We start from the raw sequence: 21546 nt of genomic DNA on the forward strand, positions 1-21546 counted from the left end.
CGTCGCCATGTCAGGTGCCGCAACTGGAGAGAAGTCTCTGGACTCCTAGACCAACAAGACCTGGACCTACTTTGCTAGGAAATGACTCTTGAAATTCGCTCTGGCCAGGGTCTAACCATCAGCCTTCTCAGCCAACACGCAAAGCGAATCCGCCCCCTTTGCCCTCATGCTGAACACCTTCAAAGATACCAGCCAGCTGTCTCTCATCAATTTTCGGAGCCTCCCCCCTGACAGGTGCCTGCGGAGTTGGTAGCCGCCTCCGCTTTTCCAGCCCGGCTTTGCTTGGAAACGTGGGGAACATCTCCTTCGGTTTGGCGCGCGGCTCCTCCGTGAAGTAGCGGTGGCTCAACAGCTCCTCCGCCGTAGGACGATTCATCGGGTTCAGGCTCAGGCAGGATGCCAGCAAGCGCAGACCCGCGGAGGAGAGATATGGGAACTTACTTGCGTTGAGGCGGGAGGAGAGTTCGGGTGTTTTAGCGAGAACGGGGTGCAGGGCCTTGGCGTTGGGGAGGGAGCGGAAACCGGGCCACGAGGAGGAGGTGGGAGTCCCCAATAAGGAGAAGATGAGGGAGAGTTGATCGACTTCGTTCTTGCCGGGGAAGAGCGGGTCGCTTGTGAGTAACTCGGCGAAGATGCAGCCTAGGGACCAGATGTCTACGGACGAGTCATATGATGTGGTACCGAGGAGTAGTTCTGGTGGACGGTACCACAGAGTTACGACCAGTTGAGTGAGATGTCGGGGAGGGGGAACCGAGGTGTAGCGCGCCATGCCGAAGTCCGCGAGCTTGAGGGTGCCCAGGTTATTGAGGAGAAGATTCGAGGTTTTGAGGTCTCGATGAAGGATATGTTGAGCATGAAGGTAGTGGAGGGCGGAAGTGAGTTGGGTGAGCAGCAGTTTGGTTTCGGACGGTAGGAATGGTTCCGTGAGGGTTGAGAGAATGGTCTTGAGGTCGTGCTCGAAGAACGGCATGACGAGGTAGATGCTGGTGTGAAGGGTGGAGTGGTTAATACGGGAATGTATCGGCGCTTTTCAGTCCAGGGGATGCATGACTTACTCTGAGAGTGACGGCCCAACAACGACTTCAAGAAGAGATATAATGTGTGGATGAGAGCAAGCTTTCAGGGTCTGAATCTCCCGAAGCCCGGTAATAGGAAAACCATCGCCCGGAGCATTGTCAAATTTGAGCTTCTTGAGTGCCACGATGGTACCAGTCGACTTAGTCCGCGCGCGGGAGACTTTGCCGTAAGAGCCTTCTTCAATAGCATTCAGCAATTCGTACTCAGAGATCGAAGCACTGGGTCCAAAACCGCCGGCGGGCAAAGAGACAAGGTGCGCTTCGGGTGCAGCAGGTGGCGACTGAGATACACGTCGTCGCTTTGAAGGGCGACCGTCATCGTCTTCCTGTCTAGTATCTGCTTGAGCCGCAGGTGCTTGAGCGGCGCGTCGTGCTTTCTCTTCTTTCAGGCGCTTCTTCTCTTGCTTCTCCTGCTTCCGTCGCTCTGCAACGACGGTATCTTCTTCGGTCGAAGCCCACCTTGAGGCCTTGGTCGACATGTTGGCCGCGGGAGTGATGCTCTGTTGTCGCGTGTCAACAGCGCGATCGCATGGTGCATGTTGAAAATTCACAGCCTTGCAGGGCATAAGTATAGCCTCGTCGGAGTTGCGGCGGATTCAAATGACCGACTGACGCAATGCCGGCGATCAGTCGTGTGGATTTCTAAGATCTGCGGAGGACTGCATAGGCCACGAACCCACCGACTATCCTCATCATTCTTGACAGCTTGAAGAACTCTGTTGTGTCGGCAAGTATGGGCAGTCTGGGCATACCATCGTTCCAGGTACGCGCATACACAGGTCATAATCGTAGAGTGACTGACAGAACATTCTCAGACCACTTTCGCAGTCCCCCTACACTGCGACAGCTGCGTCCAGTCTGTGACACAGGCACTCAACCAACTAGATGGCATAGACAAGGTTGAAGCCAACTTGAAAGACCAGCTAGTCCTGATCGAAGGTACAGCAGCCCCCTCCGCCATCGTTTCCGCCATCGAATCTACGGGCCGGGACGCGATCCTGCGTGGGAGTGGCTCCTCCAGTACAGCCGGCGTTTGTATCTTGGAAACACATTCGGCCACGGTTAGCGACCCTGTCCGGGGTCTAGCACGAATGGTACAGGTGGGTGAAAACAAGACTCTGGTCGACTTGACATTAAAAGGAGTCTCACCTGGGACATATTATGCCACAGTGCGCGAGCGAGGCGACATCTCCCAAGGTGCTGTTTCAACGGGTGGAATTTGGGAAGCAATCAAAAAAATAGGCGGCTTCGACCAAGCTGCGCGACAAGCACAACCGCGAGGTGTGTTCGGCAGCGTTCGGGTAGGTCAAGACGGGCGTGGCAATAATTTCCTCGACAGACCAGTGGCTATCTGGGAGCTCATCGGCAGAGGCATGGTGGTGTCGAAGGAGATGGATGGGCCGTTCTTGAAAGACGACCCTGACACACTTGTGGGGGTCGTTGCCCGAAGTGCTGGTGTATGGGACAACGATAAAGTGGTCTGCTCGTGTTCAGGCAAGACTGTCTGGGAAGAGCGTAAGGAGCAACAAGCCCAGGGAATGCTATGATGAACCAACGGCGGCAACCAGACAAGCATTCGCTCCCCAAAATGCCGGCACCATGCGTCGCATCTGACCTAGAATGATCTGCACATGCAGCTGGTCCATCGACTCAGGCTGACTTTGGTGTAGGGAAACCCTACTCTACCCCTGAAAGATGCATCTGGGAGTGTTTGAGGAAGTCCAAAGCCGTGGCCTATGGTAGGCAGTGGTTCAGCGGGCCAATCCGTGGGAACAATGTTGAAACTGCCCTCTTACGTGTCACAGACGTTTCCTCGCATTGTAGCAGCTCGTTCGGGTTCCGTGGTTCCGGTTGTGCACATGTTATTGATGCATCCGATGACAAGCCTTGGAGCCATTGTCGAGTGATGCTGGTGCTACTAGTGGTGCTACTACTAGTGGTCTGCATCTGTTCACACCATGGCGGTGACAGCAGTGCGACTAGCTCTATTGTCACCAAGGTTGGCCTATCCCAGACCAGAGAGGGGATCGGTGCAGCCGTACCACTAGCCTGGAACACAACACCGATCAGTCGATGGCCCCCTGAACCATGCACCAGCCGCCCCGAACAAGACCTTAATTCTCTGGTGTGAGGCAGCTTTGGACTCGCCAATGGAGCCGAAACAACCCCACCTAACGTGAGTATCGATACGCGTGCGCGGGCCCGGGGCCATCAGGGCACCACCCCCCTCTCTCGTCCCTTCACCTGCCTCCCTTCCGATCACAAAACTCAGCTGCATTCCCCTTGCTTTTCTTCCGCCAGAGATCAAGACGACATAATCGTTGCCCTCAACCTTCATTCTTAGCAAGGGCTGGTTCTCCCACATTCACTTCTACATTGACTTGTAATATTGCTGCCGCTGGCACCCATTCAATTCTAGTGTTCTTGAATTTCTGACCCCAAGGCCGCATCTCCAAGCGCCGGCCAATCGCTGCAGTTTCTCCGCCAACAGCACATTGGCGCCTCTGCACCAGACCTCGACTTTCACCTCTGCAGGCGCTTATGTCCCTTGGATCTCTAGCACCAAGACGACTCTCGCTTTAACAAGGGTCGGCCCACGCCAGACTCTGCGATACCAGTCAATCTTATTTTCTGGTTCACCCTGCTGCATCACACCACGGTCCTAGCCAACCATCTAGGTCCACCAAGCCTGCGCCTACGCTTTTCGTCTCATATATCCCCGACCCCGGCTCGCGTCTGCACTCCGAAACGTCTTACTTGTGGCACCAGTCCTGTTTGCGAGGGTGCACTTACTTCTTTCTACGCAGCCTGCTGGCCTACAGTAGTGTCATTCTCCTGCAAGCCGCCGCCTCTTTCCTATACTGACACGGCAACTCAAGCCGCAATGTCGTTGAAGCAGGTGAGCTCGCAACACCTTTATGCTATCCACGGCCCATGCTGACCGCTTGACAGGAAATCGAGACCTGGGTGCAGGCACTCAGTCACTACGACCAAACCGAGTACGAAGAATCCTTGAGGGTCTTCGACAACATTGCAGACACCTCCCGAATATTGTTTAATTGCGGCGTTATTCATGCCACCATCGGCGAGCATGAGAAAGCCGTGGAGTGTTATCAAAGAGCGATCAAGCTAGATCAATACCTTGCTGTTGCATACTTTCAACAGGGTGTCTCGAACTTTCTTCTGGGCGACTTCGAAGAAGCTCTCGCCAACTTCAACGACACATTACTCTACTTACGCGGAAACACATACATTGACTATGATCAGCTGGGGCTTAAGTTCAAGCTATATTCTTGCGAAGTCCTTTTCAACCGTGGTCTGTGCTATATCTACTTGCAGCAAGAGGAACCTGGACTGCAGGACTTTGGCTATGCCAGGAAAGAGAAGATGACCCCGGACCACGATGTGATTGACGATGCTATCAAAGAGAAAGCAGAAGTGAGACTATCTGACCGTTCAACGTAGATGCTTGCTGACATCTATACAGGGCTACACGGTTTTCAGTATCCCAGTAGGGGTTGTGTACAGGCCCAACGAAGCTAAGGTCAAGAATTTGAAAACCAAGGACTACCTTGGCAAAGCCCGTTTGGTGGCGACCGCTGATAGTGCCAACACTGGTGTCGGGTTTGCCGGTGCTGAGCGAGCGCAGGCACTGCAAAAGGCAGATGCAGCCAAGGATGATCGACCCGCAGAGAATATCAGCTACGCTGCCACAAATCTTGTCCAGAGAAGTCTTACAAGTCGAGTAGCTCGCGAGTCCAGTGCGCCACCTGTCATGGGCCGCAACGTCTTTCCACCCACACCACCACCCGAGGCCGAGAAGCCTCGCAGTGGCAGTCGCAACAGTGGTGGAGCTCCCTCCAACCAGAACAATCTGCCTATGCGATCGGCGTCCATGCGCAACCCTCCCAGTAACATGATGCCGCCACCGCCACGAGGTCAGGGTGAGCCCAGGCCAGGCATGCTTAGTCGATCCCAAACGTTTGACAACAACGGAGGCTACGCCCGCCGGTCGGGCGAGCCTAATATGCCCTCGCCCAGAGCTAGCTATGGAGAGCCCCAGTACATGGAACGACCAAGAATGGGGACTGTCCGCGGAGCTTCGGAACCACGAGGGGCGCGACAGCCATACCCTTCTCGATCGATGTCAACCAGAGCACCGGCACCTGCGCCACTTTTTCGCGAGCAGCCTCGAGCACGCTTCGAACGAGATCAAACCCATGACACAGTCGATGATGTGTATGGGCTTTATGCTCAGTCTCGGTCGAGAGACATTTACGGCGGACCCCGGGGTTCGCAGGCGCAAGGTAGCCCGTATATGCTTGACGAGGTTGACGAAGATGATTACGTTGATGATACAGAAGTCGGACCAGAGGATATGGCCGGATTCGAACCCGTTTTCAATAACCGATCGCCACCTCAATCTCGCATGCAGCCTGCGATGTCGGTCCGGCAGAAACGGGTGGAGATGCGGAAAATCCGTTGCAAAGTCCACGCAAATGAAGACACTCGTTACATCATAATGCAGGCCGATGGACTCGTGGATTTTGGTGAATTTGAAAGCAAGATCCGCGAGAAGTTTGCTGTCAAGAGTGCTCTCAAGATCAAGATGCGAGACATAGAGGATGGAGACATGATTACCATGGGCGATCAGGATGATCTCGACATGCTTCTGCAGCACGTGAGAAGCCAAGCCAAGATGGAGAAGAGTGAAATGGGGAAGATGGAGGTTTGGATTAAGTATTAGGGGCCGACATTTCTACAACTTTGATCTGCAAGGATCTTTTCAACATTTTAATATTGAGCGTGGCGCTGGACAAGACTGGACGGGAACATATGGTACATGAGAATCTACAAGAGAGGGGGAATTTGAACATCTCGGGGACACCCACACGCTGCATGAGCGTATCTACTCGGCACCCGCATAAAGTGCGCAGAGACAGAGAACATTGGCTCCTGTGTTAGGTAAACAATGAACGATTGATATGACTATACTAAGTACAAGAAACTCCTCGTCTGATGTGTTTACGTTGTGGCCGGGCCCGCCATATGCTCGGCACTCGGATCTGGCCTCTTCAGAGGATCCCAACAGTACACTGCGTCCTGAAACAGCCTGTGACATTACAGTTGTTGCCCAAGAGTCGTTGAGGAATGTGAGGCTGAGGTGTGGATGGAGCGGTCTCAGATGAATAGCCGGCGTGAGAATGGGAACATGATTCCACCAAGGATTTCCCCTTTGTCCATAAGACTCAGCAGAGTATGATCTCGGAGGCTAAGATCTGATCTACATCGGCGATGGATCGTGCCTTCCCCGCAGAGCGCACCCTTGCTGCTTCTGATTTATGTGATGTCACAGCCACATACGAACAGCCACAAACAGGTTTGCAGCAGCAATGACGGCTGCTTGAGGCGGGAGTAACGGGGACCTCGTTGTTCGTGACCATATAAGGATGAGCCTATCGTTGGGGTTATAGATTGTGCTTGGAGTGTCGTAGTCGAAGCAGTCAAAGCGATCCGGCACACAACCAGATTCCAGACCTGCAGCACAAGACATATATCGGAACAATCACACAATGCCCAACACACGATGTACGTCTGCTCTCCCATGGTTGCAGCTGCAGCCATGCACCGCCACACGCAAGCAAAACTACTGACGTACCATCACCACAGCGGGCACTCAAGCCACGACAGAGAAGACGGATTCTCTTGAAAAGGCCGAGGCAGCCAAGGAGAAACAATCAGGTCCATCCGCAACCGAGGGAATGGTTGGCGGAGACGAGCTAGACAAAGCCATAGGCGACAAGGGCGGGAAGGGCGTCAACCCTGAGGTGACAAGTGCAGAAGACGACCCGCTGGAAGAGGCCGAGGCTACGAAGGAGAAATAGAATGCAGCCTCTCTGGATTGCTTGCAAAATGAATCTGCAGACCCTTGTCTTGACAATGTCTCAGTGTTGTAACACAAAATATCAGGCAGTGAATGAACAAACATTTGACTCCACAAGTAAAGCTTGGCGAGTTGGTACCTCGAATTCGGACCTGATGCGCAGCAATCATTTGACTCCCTCGGACGAATCTAGCTCTGCAGTGAATCGGTGTTACTGCCTTCCTCTCGGTATATCATGACAGCTTCTCTGGCCACGCCTCTGCGGCGCATCACTTCGGCTCCAAGATCATCACTATTCACAGCATGTCGACCCTCAACCCGCAGCTTCACGAAAAGTGGTCTGCTCCGACAGCAACCACACTCGAATGTCGCCCAGCGAATGTACGCCGATAATGCAAAGAAGAATCAGACAGCAATGATTTATGGCATAAGCGTCTGTGTAGGGACTCTTGCTCTTGCCTATGGTTCCGTGCCACTGTACAAAATGATCTGTCAACAAACTGGTTGGTCTGGTCAGCCTGTTAAGGCTCACGACAACGGTGGAGACCCGGCTGAACGACTGCGACCCGTCGAGAACCACAAAAGACTCAGGATCAAGTTCAATGGCTCGGTATCAGATGTCATGCCCTGGAAATTCACACCTCAGCAGCGCGAAGTTCGCGTGCTGCCTGGGGAGACTGCGTTGGCTTTCTACACCGCGACGAATAAGAGCGAAGCAGACATCATCGGCGTTGCAACATATTCGGTCACCCCCGCTCAAGTCGCTCCGTACTTCAGCAAGATTCAATGCTTCTGCTTCGAAGAACAAAAGCTCAACGCAGGCGAGACCGTCGATATGCCCGTCTTTTTCTTCATCGATCCCGACTTTGTTAATGACCCGGCGATGCGCGGCATTGAGACAATAACGTTGAGCTACACGTTCTTTAAGGCGAGGTACGACAAGAATGGGGTGTTGACTACAATACCGCTCCCACAGGGCATGTAAAGTTATGGATGAGGCTCATCTTCTCTCCTTCAACCACGCCACAACAGCCTCCGTTGACTTGTCCGGCGGGAAGACGGGATACCAGACTTTCAAGATCTGGCTGTTCTCGATCGCCAGAGTCACCCGCTTGAGGAGCTTCCCGTCATCCCAGTCAAATGTCGGCAGGAGTAGCGCTTGCTGCAGCCTAAGATCCTCGTCGCTCAGTAGGTCATATGGTAGATGCAACCGCTCGTGCACTTCAGCCTGATACGACGGCGACTGAGTCGAAACACCAAAGACTTGCGAGACCCCCAAGCGCTTAATCTCGGAAAAGGAATCACGGAAAGAGCAGGCCTGAGGCGTGCAGCCGCGGGCGCCGGGTATAGCGTTCCAACTGTCAGGGACAGTCTCTCCTGGGGCAGCTTGACGTGTTAGAACTCGGAAGGCGACGATTCTGGACAGCCTACCAGTTCGAGGGTAGCAGAACGCAATCGTGAGGCCTGGTTGCTTGGACAGATTGACCGTCTTGGTTGGGTCCTTTGCAATCATGAGCGATAGATCTGGCATCGCGGCGCCGGTCAGATGTTTGCAGGCTCCATCGTCTTCGGGGACCGGCAGGTCGCCTGGGTAAGTCTGATCTACGGCGGCCGTCAGCATATCAGTGACTCTCAGACGTTGCGCGGGACCTAGTCTTACGGGCCATACTCGTTCTTTTGATGAAGAAGTGCTACCCGTCTGAGATGCGGGAGTGAGCAGCGGGTCGACTAGGAACTACGTTCTTGATTTGAGACTCGACTGGCCTCCCACCTTGGCGAGTGTAAGGTATTCAGAGGAGGTTACCAGACACGAAAGCCCGTCTTGGCGATGTCTTTGCTCGCTGTATATATGTATCACCACTGTAAATTCTGAATAGGCAGCGTCACTTCTTCGGCATTCTCTGTTGGCGTCATTCTCCCCGGTCCCGCGAGGGGTTCTAGAACTCTCCCACCAGCTTTCTCCAAATCGCTCCTTATTGGCTGAAATGCACGTCCTGGTCAGCTTCGTCTGCTGTCTGCATAACATAATGAAGCGCTTCGATTCTCATCCAACACTTCCATCGTAAAACGCAGCTCTGCATAGACAGCCCCCATCATCCCCCGCCAATACAGCAGAGCTGCACACGGCATTGTATTGCGTTCTACAGCGAAGGCCTTGCTGCCCGTGGTAAGTCTACAAAAGCAGTATCCGGTCAGGTGCACATGCAGTAGCCCTGAACGAGGATACAAATTTGCTGGGACTCAAGCCTTGCGACTTTTTGTCAGGCAACCAAGGCAAACAGGGCGTCTATTGGTAAGGACAGACTTAGTCTCGCGCAGGAGGATGATAGGCGGCTGAGCCTTCACTTGTCGATTGCGGCGGCTACAGAGCACGAATAGCCCTGCACAGAGATGGGGCAGCTGGCAGAACGCTTTGGGCTTTGCGAAGCCGGTCACTCGCACTTACACTGGCAGGGTCTAGATAAAACGCTTTCGAGGCCCGGCTGGCGATGCAGCAGCGTGTACGCGAGGCACGGCGAGGGCAGTGGTCAGCGCTGTTCAACCGCGATGCGATCACTTGCACGGGTGTGCTTGAATCAAAGGCACTTGCTGTTTTTTTGACTGCCTGCTGAGGCAAAGTCGTATCATCATTGGGTGGATCAAGCTGTTTATACACCACGACGAAGTGTGTTCTAGATTTGACCCACTGGCAAACCGCAAGCCGTGGCCAATTCCCGTGTCATCTCCACGGTGATCGAACCACAGATCAAGACTGATGCATGTACTGCAGCTTCCCGCGTTGGACTGACATTCCTGATTGCAGAAAGCCAATCGATCCACACTTCCACCGCGCCCCTGTAGCATATCTCAGCTTACAGCGCGAAAGCGGCGGCAGCAGCAACGGCGCCGGCCAGGAGACCCATGCCTGTCCGGACGCCGGCGGCGCCAGAGTCACCGGTGGACGAGGCTTCCGCGCCCGTGGCGGTGCTGCTAGAAGAGCCGCTCGAGGTGGCCGACGAGCTGTCTGAGGAGTTGGCGCTGCTCTCAAGGGCACCGAAAGTGCCGCCAACGACAGTATCGTCTGAAGGTGACGAAGAGGTGGTGTCCGCGGCCGCGGACTTGTACGCGTCGATTGTGTTTTGTTCGCTGCGAGGGCGTGCATTAGCTTTCCGTACTGGTGAGGCCAAAAGTCGGTAAGGGGGGAGGATACTCACGTAGGGTTGATGGCTAGAGCCATGCCTCCCTGGCAGTGCCGGCCCACGCTGCAGAAGAACCACATGGGGTCTGTGCTGTTGACCTCGAAGGAGAAGACGTCGCCGTCAGAGGGCGAAGAGCCAGAGTAGATGCCGCCTTCCATTGCTTGACAAGGGTCGGCGAAAGTGGATTGGGCAATGTCGTGGCCGGCGCCGAAGGTTACGGCGATGACGTCGCCTTCGGCAACATCGCTGATGGAGTCGGGGTTGAAGGTGAGGCCGGGGCCGACTTGGACCTCGTGGGTTGCTGAGAGGACGGTGGTGGCGAAGAGGAGGGTAGAGGCTGCCAGAGCGTACTGCATATTGAATGTGCTTGGGTGGATGTTGGTGCGTTGGTGAGCTGGTGAAAAGAAGTGTATTACTTTAACGTCGTCGAGACGGGTAAAGGCAATTGAAAGGTGGTTGGAGGTGGTTGCAAATAGGAGTTCGAGAGCTGGGCTGGAGAAAGGGTCTCGAGAAACACGAGGAACAACGCCTTGCTTTATAGCACCTGAACCTAGCTCGTATTTACTCCTGAAGGGTGTCCCTCAGCTATACTTGGAGCCAAGAAGGGGCTGTCGCCCCCCTCCGGGCGTCCCTGGCAGGTCTGACTGCTTGAAACGCGCGTTTGGATTCGGCAAGTAAGCCAGTGGACAGGATCTGGTCAGCGCAGAAAGGCAGCGACTCGTTGCACAAGCAAGTTGGCACACACTTGCAAGGCCCAGAGCCATGGAAAGCGTGAGACAGCGTAGCCGTTTGAGCATGGGTTCTCGGATAGAGTTCTGACCAATGACGGCGGTGGAAATTAGCCCAAGCATTTCACCTTGCCAGGGGTCGAGAAAGGGGAAAAGAACGATGGCTACCCTGTCATAAGGCCCCTCAAACGTCAGGTGTCGCCGTTTCGCGGGACCCTGAGCGAAGTGCTGTACACCATGCCTCCTGGGGAACCCTGAAACCCCAGACCATAAGTGGTGCCTTGAAGATCCGAGCCGCCGATCCGGCCTGCTGTCCCGGAGAACGAATCCGAAACACTCGCTAGCAGCTAAGGGGTGGCTTTGACTTCGGATAGGGCGGTAGCAGCTGCTGTGAATGTGCTGAGAAGTGTGACTTGGACTAATGACATGCTGCAGTATGACCAACGATCTGGGTATTGGTTCTCTATGCGCGAAGCTGTACCTTGCGCCGGGATGGCGTGTGCGACCATCGTTCAGCAACCGTAGCAGACAGATGCGGACCGAATAAGCCGCTGGACTACAGATCGTGCTGCTGTGCTGTGTGCAGAAGCGACTGAATGTTGCTCAACACGTGTCTGTGTGCCCTGGGCCGCAAGGTGGCTGTGCATAGCCCGCCCAGACAGTGCATGTGGTTGCGAACCAGACCCTTGAAGTACAGCTACCAAGTCTCGCCTAGAACTCATTCGCCATCCCTTTCAATTTCTCTGGAGTCTTAAAACGGTTGAATGCCGCTCACAAATGGAGATTAACATTTGCAGTACGCCTAGATTTAGACGCCTGCAGCTGGAACGACCATGGGAGCAGACACCCCCTCCTCCGGTGGGAGGGAGTTTGTCTCTCCAACAGAGGTCGTGACATGGGTGCTCACTATCTGTTGCGTATGAGATGAGAGCCATCCCAATGTGAAGTCGTTCATGCTTAGCTGGTTCGCATTTCGACACTTATCGTGAGGCTATGGCGCGCACTGGCATCTGCCACCATAGGTGCTTGGCACATAGCTCTTTTGCCGGTGGCTCACGTGCGAAATCTACGCCGGTGTCACCAGCGTTGCTGATGATCAAGTTTATCCCAACACCGCCTATCCAACCCCAACATCTGAGGATGCTCAGCCGCCGCACCTCCAAACGTCCTACGTGCCTGGCTTGAGTGGTACGAGCAATGCGACCCAGATCAATGCCTTGCTTACGTAATCAGAGCACATATGTATCCTCTCACAGTCGTGGAGATCCTTCAACTTTATCTCTTGGCCGTGGTCACTGATTCAAACCGTGCTCTGCGATGCTCGTGGAATAGTCGCCGTTCGAGGGAAAATGATACCTAGAAAAATGGTCTCGCAACATCTTCGCCGTATCGTACAAGCCTTGACGGGCGGCTGTCCACGCTACAGTTTCTCTGTGGCTTTTTCAATTCGAGTCAGGTCTGTCAGCAAGCCTTTTGCGCCGACTGCGTCGATCGTGTGCTGCGATGCTCTAAAAGCTATGCCAAAGTGCCGAAAGTTGCTCTTCCAGACTTGATAGACAATGACAGTTACATTTACTAGCAGTCAGGCGCATGTTGTAGAGGCTGTAACGTTCGATGGCCCGCAGCGATACCCTCTGCCGGATCCGCAGAGAGACAAAGAGCCACGTACAGTTGAGAAGCAGTCAACATACTGGTGTGCTTTGCGGTCGGCTCTTCCCGTCATTCACTGCCTGAAAGTGGAGCTTGCAGAACTCTATCCTAGAAGGTGAGATGCAAGCCCTCCAAGGTCGATACCAGAGCATCTGTTGCTCTTGTAAGACGCTCAGGCACCCGGGCGTGAAGCGATACACGGGTCTGAACTAGGTCATATTTCGCAGTTCTCGCCGTGCACGTTTCTGCCCCACAGCAGGCAACCTGATGGCCAGAAACCTTGTTTCGTGCTGACGCCGGAACCTGCCTGTGTGAAGATGCTAATTCGTGTATTGGAAGCTGTTGGCTATTTGGAACAGCAGTGGGAGTTTTCAGGGCATAGCCACGACTTTGCGTTGATGGCGAGGGGCTGAATAGGGGAGATATGAGGCAGTGAAAAATGCGCTAGGCCATTTTCGGAAGTAATCGTGCGAAAGCATTTTCGTTCAATGCTGGAAGGTAGCTTGGTGGAGAGAAGCCTTCGAGAGGGTCCGATCACGTCCATAGTAAAGCTGAGAGTTCTTAGCCGTGTTCTCTAGGCCGTGGTAGGATCCCACTTGTTGTGTTGCGGGAACTTGCTGCTCAAGCTGGGGTTAGCCTCGCAATCCGGGAGATGCTGGGGACACTTGTCCTGCGCGAGAACGTTTCCGAATACGCACATAGCGCTAGCTTGGCTTGGCTAACATGAACGTCGATGGCTGTGGGATTATGGCTGAGCAAAGAAAACAAGGCAAGCGGACTTGACCTAAGGACAGATCGACGGCAGCTACACGCCATGGCATTCAGCCGGGCGCGCGCAAGGCACGATCCTGCAAACCCATCGATCGCTTGACGCGTGATGTCTCCCACAAGCGATTCGAAACAAGGCAAGCCGCGTAGATCCAGCCCATCTATTTGATCGAAGTACCAAGTACATTCTTGCCGCAAGCACCGAGTTTGCCCTATAGTCCTGGGCATTGGCTTGGCGCTCGGAAAAGCCGCCTAGGTGATTGGCCGCAGCGATGGATGCCTTCCAACATCCCAGATGCAAAGTCCGCACCTGGGGCGTGGTAGTGGATCGTGGATCTCCACACACACACATCAGCCAAGGGAGATGTAGCTGTAGAAGAGAGCGCGTCACATCGACTAGTGGCTAGTTGGGCTCGAAGAAAACGTACACAGTGGAAAGACTGCCGTCTTGCCCGAGTGCGTGCCGCCATGGAGCTCGGAACATGTCCAAATGTGATTGGTGTTGCGCGGTTCCAGAGGTCGATCATGAACTTCAGATGGTCAGGGAAGATGGGTGCAACATTGCGATGACAAGGCTTAGGGATGGATGCATATAAACCTACACGCAGGTCCCGACAATGCGAGGTTCCTATAGCAAACCCGTCCCATAATCGCCAGTCACAATGTTGTTTCAGAATATCGTGCTCGGTGCCTTGAGCCTGTGCGGCTACGTTGCATCAGCAAGTCCGCTCGAATTGCAGAACGGCCACACGCCTACGGTCAACCATCTGGACCGCCGTAATTCCGCTGAAGTCTCCTCGCAGCTCGAAGGTCTTCGTGTGCAGTACTCCCTGCCCGCCCTCGCGATCAGCTTCAACGACGGCACCGGTCTCAACCAAGCACATACCGGCGTACGCAAGCTCGGGGATCGAACGAACGTCACGGCCGACGACGCTTGGCCACTCGGCTCCAACACAAAAGCCATGACCGCTACCATCGTCGCACTGCTGATCCAAGATGGGCTGCTAGCCTGGAATACCACATTGGATGAAATCTTCGCCTCTGCCAATCTCACCATTCAGGATGCGTTCGTCAATGTGACTATTGGCGAACTTGCGACGCATCGTAGCGGCATCACCGGCACATTTGGCGTCGACAATCCGCCCCTGCTACCGTCACAGATGCTCGAGCTGTACGAAATGAATGCCACCTTGGGCCGTGCAGTTGCCGTGTCAACAGTCCTACTACTCCCGACCCTTGGCGAAAGAGGGTCGTATCAATACTCGAACAATAACTACATCATTCTTGGATTTGTGATCGATGTCGTCACCGGAGAAGCAGCTGAAGATGTCATCAGCAAGCGTCTGTGGGAGCCACTGGAGATGCAGTCGGCAGGCTGGGGTGCTGTCTCGGAGTCAAATGCTACGTCGGTAGAGAACCCATGGCCGCATCTATTGAACCTGACGACGGCGGAGCCTTATGCGTACCACCCAGAGTGGCCTGTCGTGTTCAGGGACCTTGCCCCGTACATGGATACCGCGGGGGTGGCACATATGAGCCTCGCAGATTATGACAAATGGCTGCGGCTCCATGTCGACGAGGATGCGCAGCAAGCAGTGGGCCTCGAGGCGGTGCAGCTGGAAATGCTCCACACGGCCTATCATGGAGAGGACGATGAAGAGGAGGCGGAAGGGTACACCTATGGAGGCTGGATTCGCGTAGTCGAGGGATGCCCAGGCGCGGAAGACAATGGCTTTTGCCTGGTCCACACAGGCAGCAATACCATGTATGTGACCTATGCATGTATTGACACCGGCGATCGGATAACGGCATCCGCCATGACAAACGCGCCATATGCCGGTGGCGGAATTAATGGGACGACAATGGCTGCGGTCATGGTCCTCAACGGCACAATTACGCTGTAGTTGGTACAACTCTTTCTACCCACAATTCGAACGCCTTTATTCAGCTGGCGGCCAATCAACCGTCATTTTATTGACCTCGAACTTTGGCTCGCCCATTGTGGGAGTCTCGATAGCGTAGCCTTTGCGCAGCAGTTGGACCTCGACCTGGCGGTACTCAGGGTCCCGGAAGAGAGCGAATGACAAGGTGTATCGCGCGTGGCTGGGAAAAGTCTTCGAGAGCAGCTCAGGATCCTCAGGCATGGGTTCGTCAGCGTTGTAAGAGTAGCCAGCCTCCTCCTCTTCGACCTGCATCCGCCTTAGCGTAAGTAACTTGACCAGCCTCGCGTCCCAATGCCCCTCTACTCCACATTTGTTCAGGACCTGTAAACAGCGTCTCCGTAGATCAGGGTGCCGACAAAAGCAGCCAATGACGAAGAGGGGTTGAATGATGCCTATGTCCAGTGTGATCTTAGGCGACGTTGATACGAGCTCCTCACAAATGGTGATCATGGTGGAGAACTGTGGCAGTAGAACATCAAACACCGCCTCATTGCCGATATCGAGGGCAGTTTTCGTGACGACTGTGAGGTAAGAATGCATCAATCGACATGCAGAGTATCGAGAATGCGCTTCCGAATGACCAGAGGACGGTCCCAACGCTTTCAAGGGTCTGAGCGCACTTTTGTCAAAGATGTGCTTCCAGTGTCTGAGTTCACATAGTAGGCGTTCTTGCTCCAAGATGGCTTCAGGGGATTTTGTGTTGCTCCAGAACGCATTGCTCCCCGGATCTGTATGGGAGGAAGTGAATTGGTAGAAGCTGTTGTGGAGGATCAATAGGAACCTCTCGGCATCCTCTAGACCGTCAAAAGCTTCGAGTAGACTTAGCCCACGTGGTGAAGAGGGGTTGTCAACCAGTTCAAAATGAGGCTTGGAACTCCCAAAATTGACGGACTGGATATCGAGGGATGCAAATTCGAGCGCGAGCTGATCGAGCGTACTGACAGGTTGAGCTTTGATGGACAAGCTTGTGGTCGCTCCTGGGCGGGATGATTGGAGGATGTGGCGGCCATTTTGAAGGTGAATGAGTGCTTCCCGATAGCGACCCTGCAGGAGATCGCAGCCGAGGAGAATCAAACACCCGATGAGCACGTATTCTGCATGTTGCTTTCGATGATCGAGCAAGTGCCTGCGAAGGAGCTGGACAGCTTTGTAGTAATGGCTGGTGACAAGAGCATGATTGTCGTGGTCGACCCGGGAAACCACGCCTTGAATCTGCTCTGTGCGAGCCTTGTGAGCAGCCGTCAGGGCCAGCAGCGCATGAAGAATAGCAGGCTCCTGTTCAGCGCTGGCCAAAACCGTACACGTCCAGAACTTATTGCGAGCTGAGAGTTCGTGCACGGTGCTCCGCCGGCAGAAGTCGTAGGCAATGTGGTCAACCTCGTCCAATTCCACCATACGCCTCAGAGTTCGGTAGAAGATAACACTGTCAACTGGTCGTAGCTGTTTGGACAAGGCCTCGCTGTTCCTCACCACTCGCTGTTCGCAGAGAGGCACGAAGATCGAATAGCCTTCGCATTTGAATCTGGCTCGAGCACACCTCAAGCAAGCAGGTTTCGTTTCGTCGCATTTCAGCTTGCGCACTTTGCACGTGCGACAACCAGTGCGGACCTTTTTGTACGGCATGAAATTCTGATCAATGTGGTACGGGTGGCAGAAAGACAGGCAGCAACGATTCGGCAAGTAGGAAGCGTTCTTTCCCCCTGATTGGTCCGCTGATGATGCTTGACCCGCATCTACGTTAAGGTAGGTAGCTATAAGTACCTGACAGTATGCCATTAGAACATCCCACCTTCACTTCTTCTGCTGCATCAGCCAGCGCGCAGCATGTCAGAGGTACCTATATGGTGCCCATCCACCTAGGGTCCAAATCCAGTGAACCTTTCCGACCTCTTACCCTTCTCGACGATGTTGCCGAGGGTATACTCTCGAAGATCCTGGACTATCGTTGGGCTACACGTACTCTACCTTCGCGTGCTGATGACCATGGCACTGAGTTACAGCTGTGACTGTCACCTCAGCTTGCCAGGTTCTGTCCTGTAGGAGTCGTTCCTCGAGGCCGCAAGGCTGTGTGCCACCCCCATGAACATGTGCTTCTGCTCCGCCTTGATCAGTCTGCCTCTCCTCCAAGCGGCTGTATGTTCTCGTGAGCATTTCAACTGCGGTCATCCATGCTGGGTCATTGGCGGGTCGTCAGATCTGGAGGTCGGTCCTCGAGTCGTAGCAGCAAAGCCTCGGCTCCCATGAGCGATGGACGTAAAGCACGCCCTGTCGAGCCAACGAGGCTGATTCTCGCAATCTCCAAGCGATCCTCGGGCTATTCACACGCCTGCGTAGTTTCCGAGCGCATGCAGAGATCTTAAAGTCTTGACATCAGGCGACAGGCGGCTTCTGTCCATACACAATATAACTTTACTTGGATCAGCATTCCATAACCAGTTTCACGATGCAAAAACTTACAAATGGTAGTAGCTGTGGATGTGCCTATCCTTAGCTTCTTTCCTTACCTCGGTGAGGAAGACTTCGACTTCTTCCCGGGTCCAACCCAGGGCGCGCGTAAATAGCATCGTCGTGAGTCCCGAGATGCCATCTGTCATATTGACCGTCTCGAACAGACCGCATCTCTTCAATCTGGGGTCTTTAGGCCAGCTCCCCACAGGGAGCTTGAGTATGTGCTGTTCAACATTCACAAAGCCTGCTTCCAGCATTTGCTGCTTCAAGAACTGTGGTGCCCTTGCATCAGTGCCGAAATTGACGCCTGGCAGCTTTGAATCAGTGAACAGACCAACAGAACGGTTAAGGGCACTCACTGGCATCGAAGAAATTTTTGCCCCACTTGTACAAGGCATGGTCCTCTGACAGAGTGCCATCGTCACTGAGGAACCAAGGATGCTTCTCGTGGAATTCGCACCAGCCGCCGGGTTTCACAAAACTAGAGATTGATAAGCCTTGGTCCGCTTCGTGGATGACAGTGCTTACTCGAAGCATTGTCTGACGAGCTTCGGCCAGTTTCGTATTGCACAGACGAAGTTGCGGTTGTGGATATAGTCGAAGGCGCTAGGTTCCCAGGTCCAATCGGCCTCCGCATCATCAATCTCAAACCTCAGATTGGGCGGCAGCCAGTTTGGCTGGATGGCGCTTAGATCAGTACCGATTACTTCAGCGCTTGGAAACGTATCGGCGAAGTCAATGGCCCAGATGCCGGTCCCCGTTCCCAGGTCGAGCACTTTCTGTACATCGGATCGTAACGGGGCCCAAAAGAGTCGATCGCCTATCAAATGAGACATCATGGCATGTTGCATATCTAGACGATCCGCCTCATCCTCATCGTTTGGAAATGCATACTCTGCACCGAGTCAGTCGAAGTCAACGACGGCCTGTTAGACTTGCGCGCTCTGCCATACGAATGATATCTCCGGCCATTCTCCCAGACACCTTTCGTGATTGCGGAGGCCAATGAGGTCAAGTCACTATGGCTGGATAATGTGTCAACAGACGCAAGGATGTCGTAGGTGTAGATGGAGAGGGGTACATTGAATCGCCGTAGGCGGAGTCGCTGTCACCACTAGACTGCGAATGTAAGTAGGAGCCAATGCTGACTGATATAGTCCAGACACGAACCTCGGCTTCTAATCGCTCGTCGAGACCTGGAACTACAATGTGCGACACATCAGGTGGGTGATTACTTCCGGTGGGAGAGGTGCTCTGTCGTTGCGAGCCAGAATCAATTGCTGGAGCATGCGCTCCAGATGTTTCCATCTCGATCAGAATCTAAGTCGAGGAAACACACGAACTTGGTGAAAACGGGAGCTGGCCTGCTTATGACCACTCGTGCGGCAAGTTCCATAGTTTTCAACATTCCATGGAAGTGGACCGGTCGATAGAGTTGCATTAGGGCCGGCCTAGAGTCGGTCGACATCCACTTTACTTTTAACGGCGTCATGTTCCTATCCGAAGCTCAAACCTGGCCGGGAGAGACGGTTTCAGCACGTAAGCACGAGTGGAGAGACACTGGGAATCCCACGTAACAAAAACCGGCTCGGACACATGCACGTTTCGTCGAATGAGGAGTCTCAGTCACGCAAACCCCAGAGAACAGAAACAAGGGCAACAAATCAAGACCAGAGGCAAATGCTGGTGGCTTTCAACCGGTGATCTGCTGGCGAGTAATGCTGCTAGAGTCAGTGGGATCTTGTCGTCGCACGAGAAGACAAAAGTCTCGAGGCCGAGAGAGTTCATAAGCCAAATCTTATGGGGAAAAGCGTCCCGTTCCCGGCTCCAGGTCGCCCGAGCCAAGTCGCAGCTTCCGAAAGTCAGACCTAGTTTACCCCTCCAAGTCTCTGGTCATGCAACTAGTATCTTGTCGGCATATTCATTGCCCCTCTTCTCAGTGCCACTTGGTTGCCAGCGAGCACAAATGTAATGTCGGTAGCTAACTGAGCAGGAAGCACTAGCGCGCGCCTTCCCGCGCTGCCGAAGCGTATATATCACTTCCCCTGGTGGGTAAACCCCACGCCCCGCTGCATCTTCCTTGAGATACGTCTACTTGAGTATCTGCCGTGTGACTTGACTCGCCTGTCCCTTGCTTTCCGGTACAGAAAGTCCATCCGTACAGGCCAACGCAGAAGGAAAGCCAATGGCTGACACAGCGAAACCACCCCATGTCCTCATCGTAGGCGCAGGTAAGTTGCTGATCCGCTGGGTACAAACTTTACACCCTCCCATCTGGCCGCGTCGCTGGTTTGCATCGAAAACATGTACACAGCCAGCTGACGAGGACCCTCAACAACAGGAATTGTGGGCCTCCTTATAGCACAGGGTCTGAAAAAGGTATTGGTCACACAGCTGACTGTAATAGAGCTAATTCGACGCCCTGTAGCACGGCATCTCTTTTGAAGTCTTTGAAGCCGAAGTATCGGAAACACATTATCGCCCCCGAGAATGGGGTTGCTCCGTCCAATGGGGCCTTCCGATGCTTCAGGACCTCTTTACCGCTGAGAAGTACAACCGCATTCACACAGCCACGGTAGACCCATATCACGTACCTGCAGACCCTGGTCATCTGCCCACCTTCAACGGTGCTACTGGGGAGCTCCTCAAGAACGTGCCCTTGTTGCGCATGTATCGAATTTCCCGGCGCAGGTTTCGTGCCTTTTGTGCAGAGGACATCAAAGTACAGTACAACAAGAAGCTAAAAGATGTCAGCTACTCTGATGATGGTACCTCAGTAACAGCTTTGTTTGAGGACGACTCACAGGCGACCGGCACCCTCATCATCGGCTCTGATGGTGCCCAGTCGCAAGTTCGTTACTCTGTCTTCGGTAGTGATGGTGGCCAGCCCCAACGCGTGCCTTTCTCTGCAGTCAATCTGCACGTCTGCTACAACGATGCCGAAAAGGCACTCTTCGTGAGGCAACACCATCCTATAATGCAGATGGGCATTCATCCCGACGGCTATTGGCTTTGGATATCCATCCAAGAAGTACCTGACCCCGAGAATCCTGCCACGTGGGTCTTTCAGCTGCAATCGACGTGGAACGCTGTCGAGGGCGAGGAGGTCGCAAGCCTGGAGAACCTGAAGCGAAGAGCAGCCACCTACGGGGAGCCTTTCCGCTCGGCAAATCTGTGGATCCCAGAAGGGACCCCCATCTATGAGAACAAGCTAAGCTACTGGGTACCGACCCCATGGGACACTCAGAACGGGCGTGTCCTCCTCGCTGGCGACGCGGCACATCCTATGACATTTCAGCGTGGCCAGGGACTCAATCACGGCATTGCAGATGCCAGAAGCTTCGTGGCGAAGCTGAAGGAGGCTGTTGATGGAAAGATGACTGTAGAACAGGCGGCAGCCGAGTATCAGGAGGAGATGGTCGAGCGAGCGGGGGACGAGGTCAAGACAAGTAAGGAGAACACCGAGATGCTGCACGACTGGGCACGCATGGCCGATAGTCCCATCATGCAGCGAGGTGGCTATGCCAAGGGACAAGAGCAGACTCCGGCACCACCCGTCGGGGCCAAGGCATGAGGTTCCGGGCAAGTGCCAACTGCCAACCTTCCACGGGGACTGCATAAATACGTACCATCTGTCCTGTGAAATAGTCCTGCATTATGCACTTGACTGGTTACACAGCTCCTGCAGTGGTTCTCGCTTCCCGCATCGACGGCCAGATAATGGCGCGGTCGACCAAATAGACTAGATATCGTGGACCTCCAGGATTCGCTCGTTTATATTCGCCTACGAAGCCGGTTCCGACATCGCGCGTAGCCCACAACCAGGATGTAGGTGACTTTGCAACAGAACAGTCGGTCAAGCCGTGGCCC

General features: G+C 54.1%; 11 protein-coding genes across 11 annotated transcripts; 6 read left to right on the top strand and 5 right to left on the bottom strand.

Annotated features, from left to right (window-relative positions):
• Positions 1-127: 127 nt before the first annotated feature.
• On the bottom strand, positions 128-1555 carry HMPREF1541_02556 (uncharacterized protein; the record flags this gene model as incomplete). Its single annotated transcript, XM_008716911.1, has 2 exons — positions 128-983; positions 1056-1555. The coding sequence occupies 2 exons, from the start codon at positions 1553-1555 to the stop codon at positions 128-130; spliced, it is 1356 nt and encodes a 451-aa protein (XP_008715133.1).
• Positions 1556-1809: 254 nt separating this feature from the next.
• HMPREF1541_02557 (uncharacterized protein) lies at positions 1810-2623 on the top strand (the record flags this gene model as incomplete). The annotated part of the gene is made up of 2 exons (XM_008716912.1): positions 1810-1839; positions 1892-2623. 2 exons carry the CDS (start codon positions 1810-1812, stop codon positions 2621-2623), a joined length of 762 nt encoding a protein of 253 aa, XP_008715134.1.
• Positions 2624-3960: 1337 nt separating this feature from the next.
• On the top strand, positions 3961-5823 carry HMPREF1541_02558 (uncharacterized protein; the record flags this gene model as incomplete). Its single annotated transcript, XM_008716913.1, has 3 exons — positions 3961-3975; positions 4029-4514; positions 4564-5823. 3 exons carry the CDS (start codon positions 3961-3963, stop codon positions 5821-5823), a joined length of 1761 nt encoding a protein of 586 aa, XP_008715135.1.
• An 826-nt stretch (positions 5824-6649) lies between these two features.
• Positions 6650-6961, top strand: HMPREF1541_02559 (uncharacterized protein; the record flags this gene model as incomplete). The annotated part of the gene is made up of 2 exons (XM_008716914.1): positions 6650-6665; positions 6747-6961. 2 exons carry the CDS (start codon positions 6650-6652, stop codon positions 6959-6961), a joined length of 231 nt encoding a protein of 76 aa, XP_008715136.1.
• A 234-nt stretch (positions 6962-7195) lies between these two features.
• Positions 7196-7945, top strand: HMPREF1541_02560 (uncharacterized protein; the record flags this gene model as incomplete). Its single annotated transcript, XM_008716915.1, has 1 exon — positions 7196-7945. One exon carries the CDS (start codon positions 7196-7198, stop codon positions 7943-7945), a length of 750 nt encoding a protein of 249 aa, XP_008715137.1.
• Positions 7946-7960: 15 nt separating this feature from the next.
• On the bottom strand, positions 7961-8581 carry HMPREF1541_02561 (uncharacterized protein; the record flags this gene model as incomplete). The annotated part of the gene is made up of 2 exons (XM_008716916.1): positions 7961-8346; positions 8392-8581. The coding sequence occupies 2 exons, from the start codon at positions 8579-8581 to the stop codon at positions 7961-7963; spliced, it is 576 nt and encodes a 191-aa protein (XP_008715138.1).
• Positions 8582-9812: 1231 nt separating this feature from the next.
• HMPREF1541_02562 (uncharacterized protein) lies at positions 9813-10495 on the bottom strand (the record flags this gene model as incomplete). The annotated part of the gene is made up of 2 exons (XM_008716917.1): positions 9813-10086; positions 10155-10495. 2 exons carry the CDS (start codon positions 10493-10495, stop codon positions 9813-9815), a joined length of 615 nt encoding a protein of 204 aa, XP_008715139.1.
• Positions 10496-13947: 3452 nt separating this feature from the next.
• On the top strand, positions 13948-15189 carry HMPREF1541_02563 (uncharacterized protein; the record flags this gene model as incomplete). Its single annotated transcript, XM_008716918.1, has 1 exon — positions 13948-15189. One exon carries the CDS (start codon positions 13948-13950, stop codon positions 15187-15189), a length of 1242 nt encoding a protein of 413 aa, XP_008715140.1.
• Positions 15190-15225: 36 nt separating this feature from the next.
• Positions 15226-16851, bottom strand: HMPREF1541_02564 (uncharacterized protein; the record flags this gene model as incomplete). Its single annotated transcript, XM_008716919.1, has 1 exon — positions 15226-16851. The coding sequence occupies one exon, from the start codon at positions 16849-16851 to the stop codon at positions 15226-15228; it is 1626 nt and encodes a 541-aa protein (XP_008715141.1).
• Positions 16852-17681: 830 nt separating this feature from the next.
• Positions 17682-18512, bottom strand: HMPREF1541_02565 (uncharacterized protein; the record flags this gene model as incomplete). Its single annotated transcript, XM_008716920.1, has 3 exons — positions 17682-17983; positions 18036-18157; positions 18205-18512. 3 exons carry the CDS (start codon positions 18510-18512, stop codon positions 17682-17684), a joined length of 732 nt encoding a protein of 243 aa, XP_008715142.1.
• A 1349-nt stretch (positions 18513-19861) lies between these two features.
• Positions 19862-21250, top strand: HMPREF1541_02566 (uncharacterized protein; the record flags this gene model as incomplete). The annotated part of the gene is made up of 3 exons (XM_008716921.1): positions 19862-19907; positions 20018-20055; positions 20105-21250. 3 exons carry the CDS (start codon positions 19862-19864, stop codon positions 21248-21250), a joined length of 1230 nt encoding a protein of 409 aa, XP_008715143.1.
• Between the last annotated feature and the right edge of the window lie 296 nt (positions 21251-21546).

Source organism: Cyphellophora europaea (genome assembly GCF_000365145.1).
Source record: "Cyphellophora europaea CBS 101466 unplaced genomic scaffold supercont1.2, whole genome shotgun sequence".
Classification (NCBI taxonomy): domain Eukaryota; kingdom Fungi; phylum Ascomycota; class Eurotiomycetes; order Chaetothyriales; family Cyphellophoraceae; genus Cyphellophora; species Cyphellophora europaea.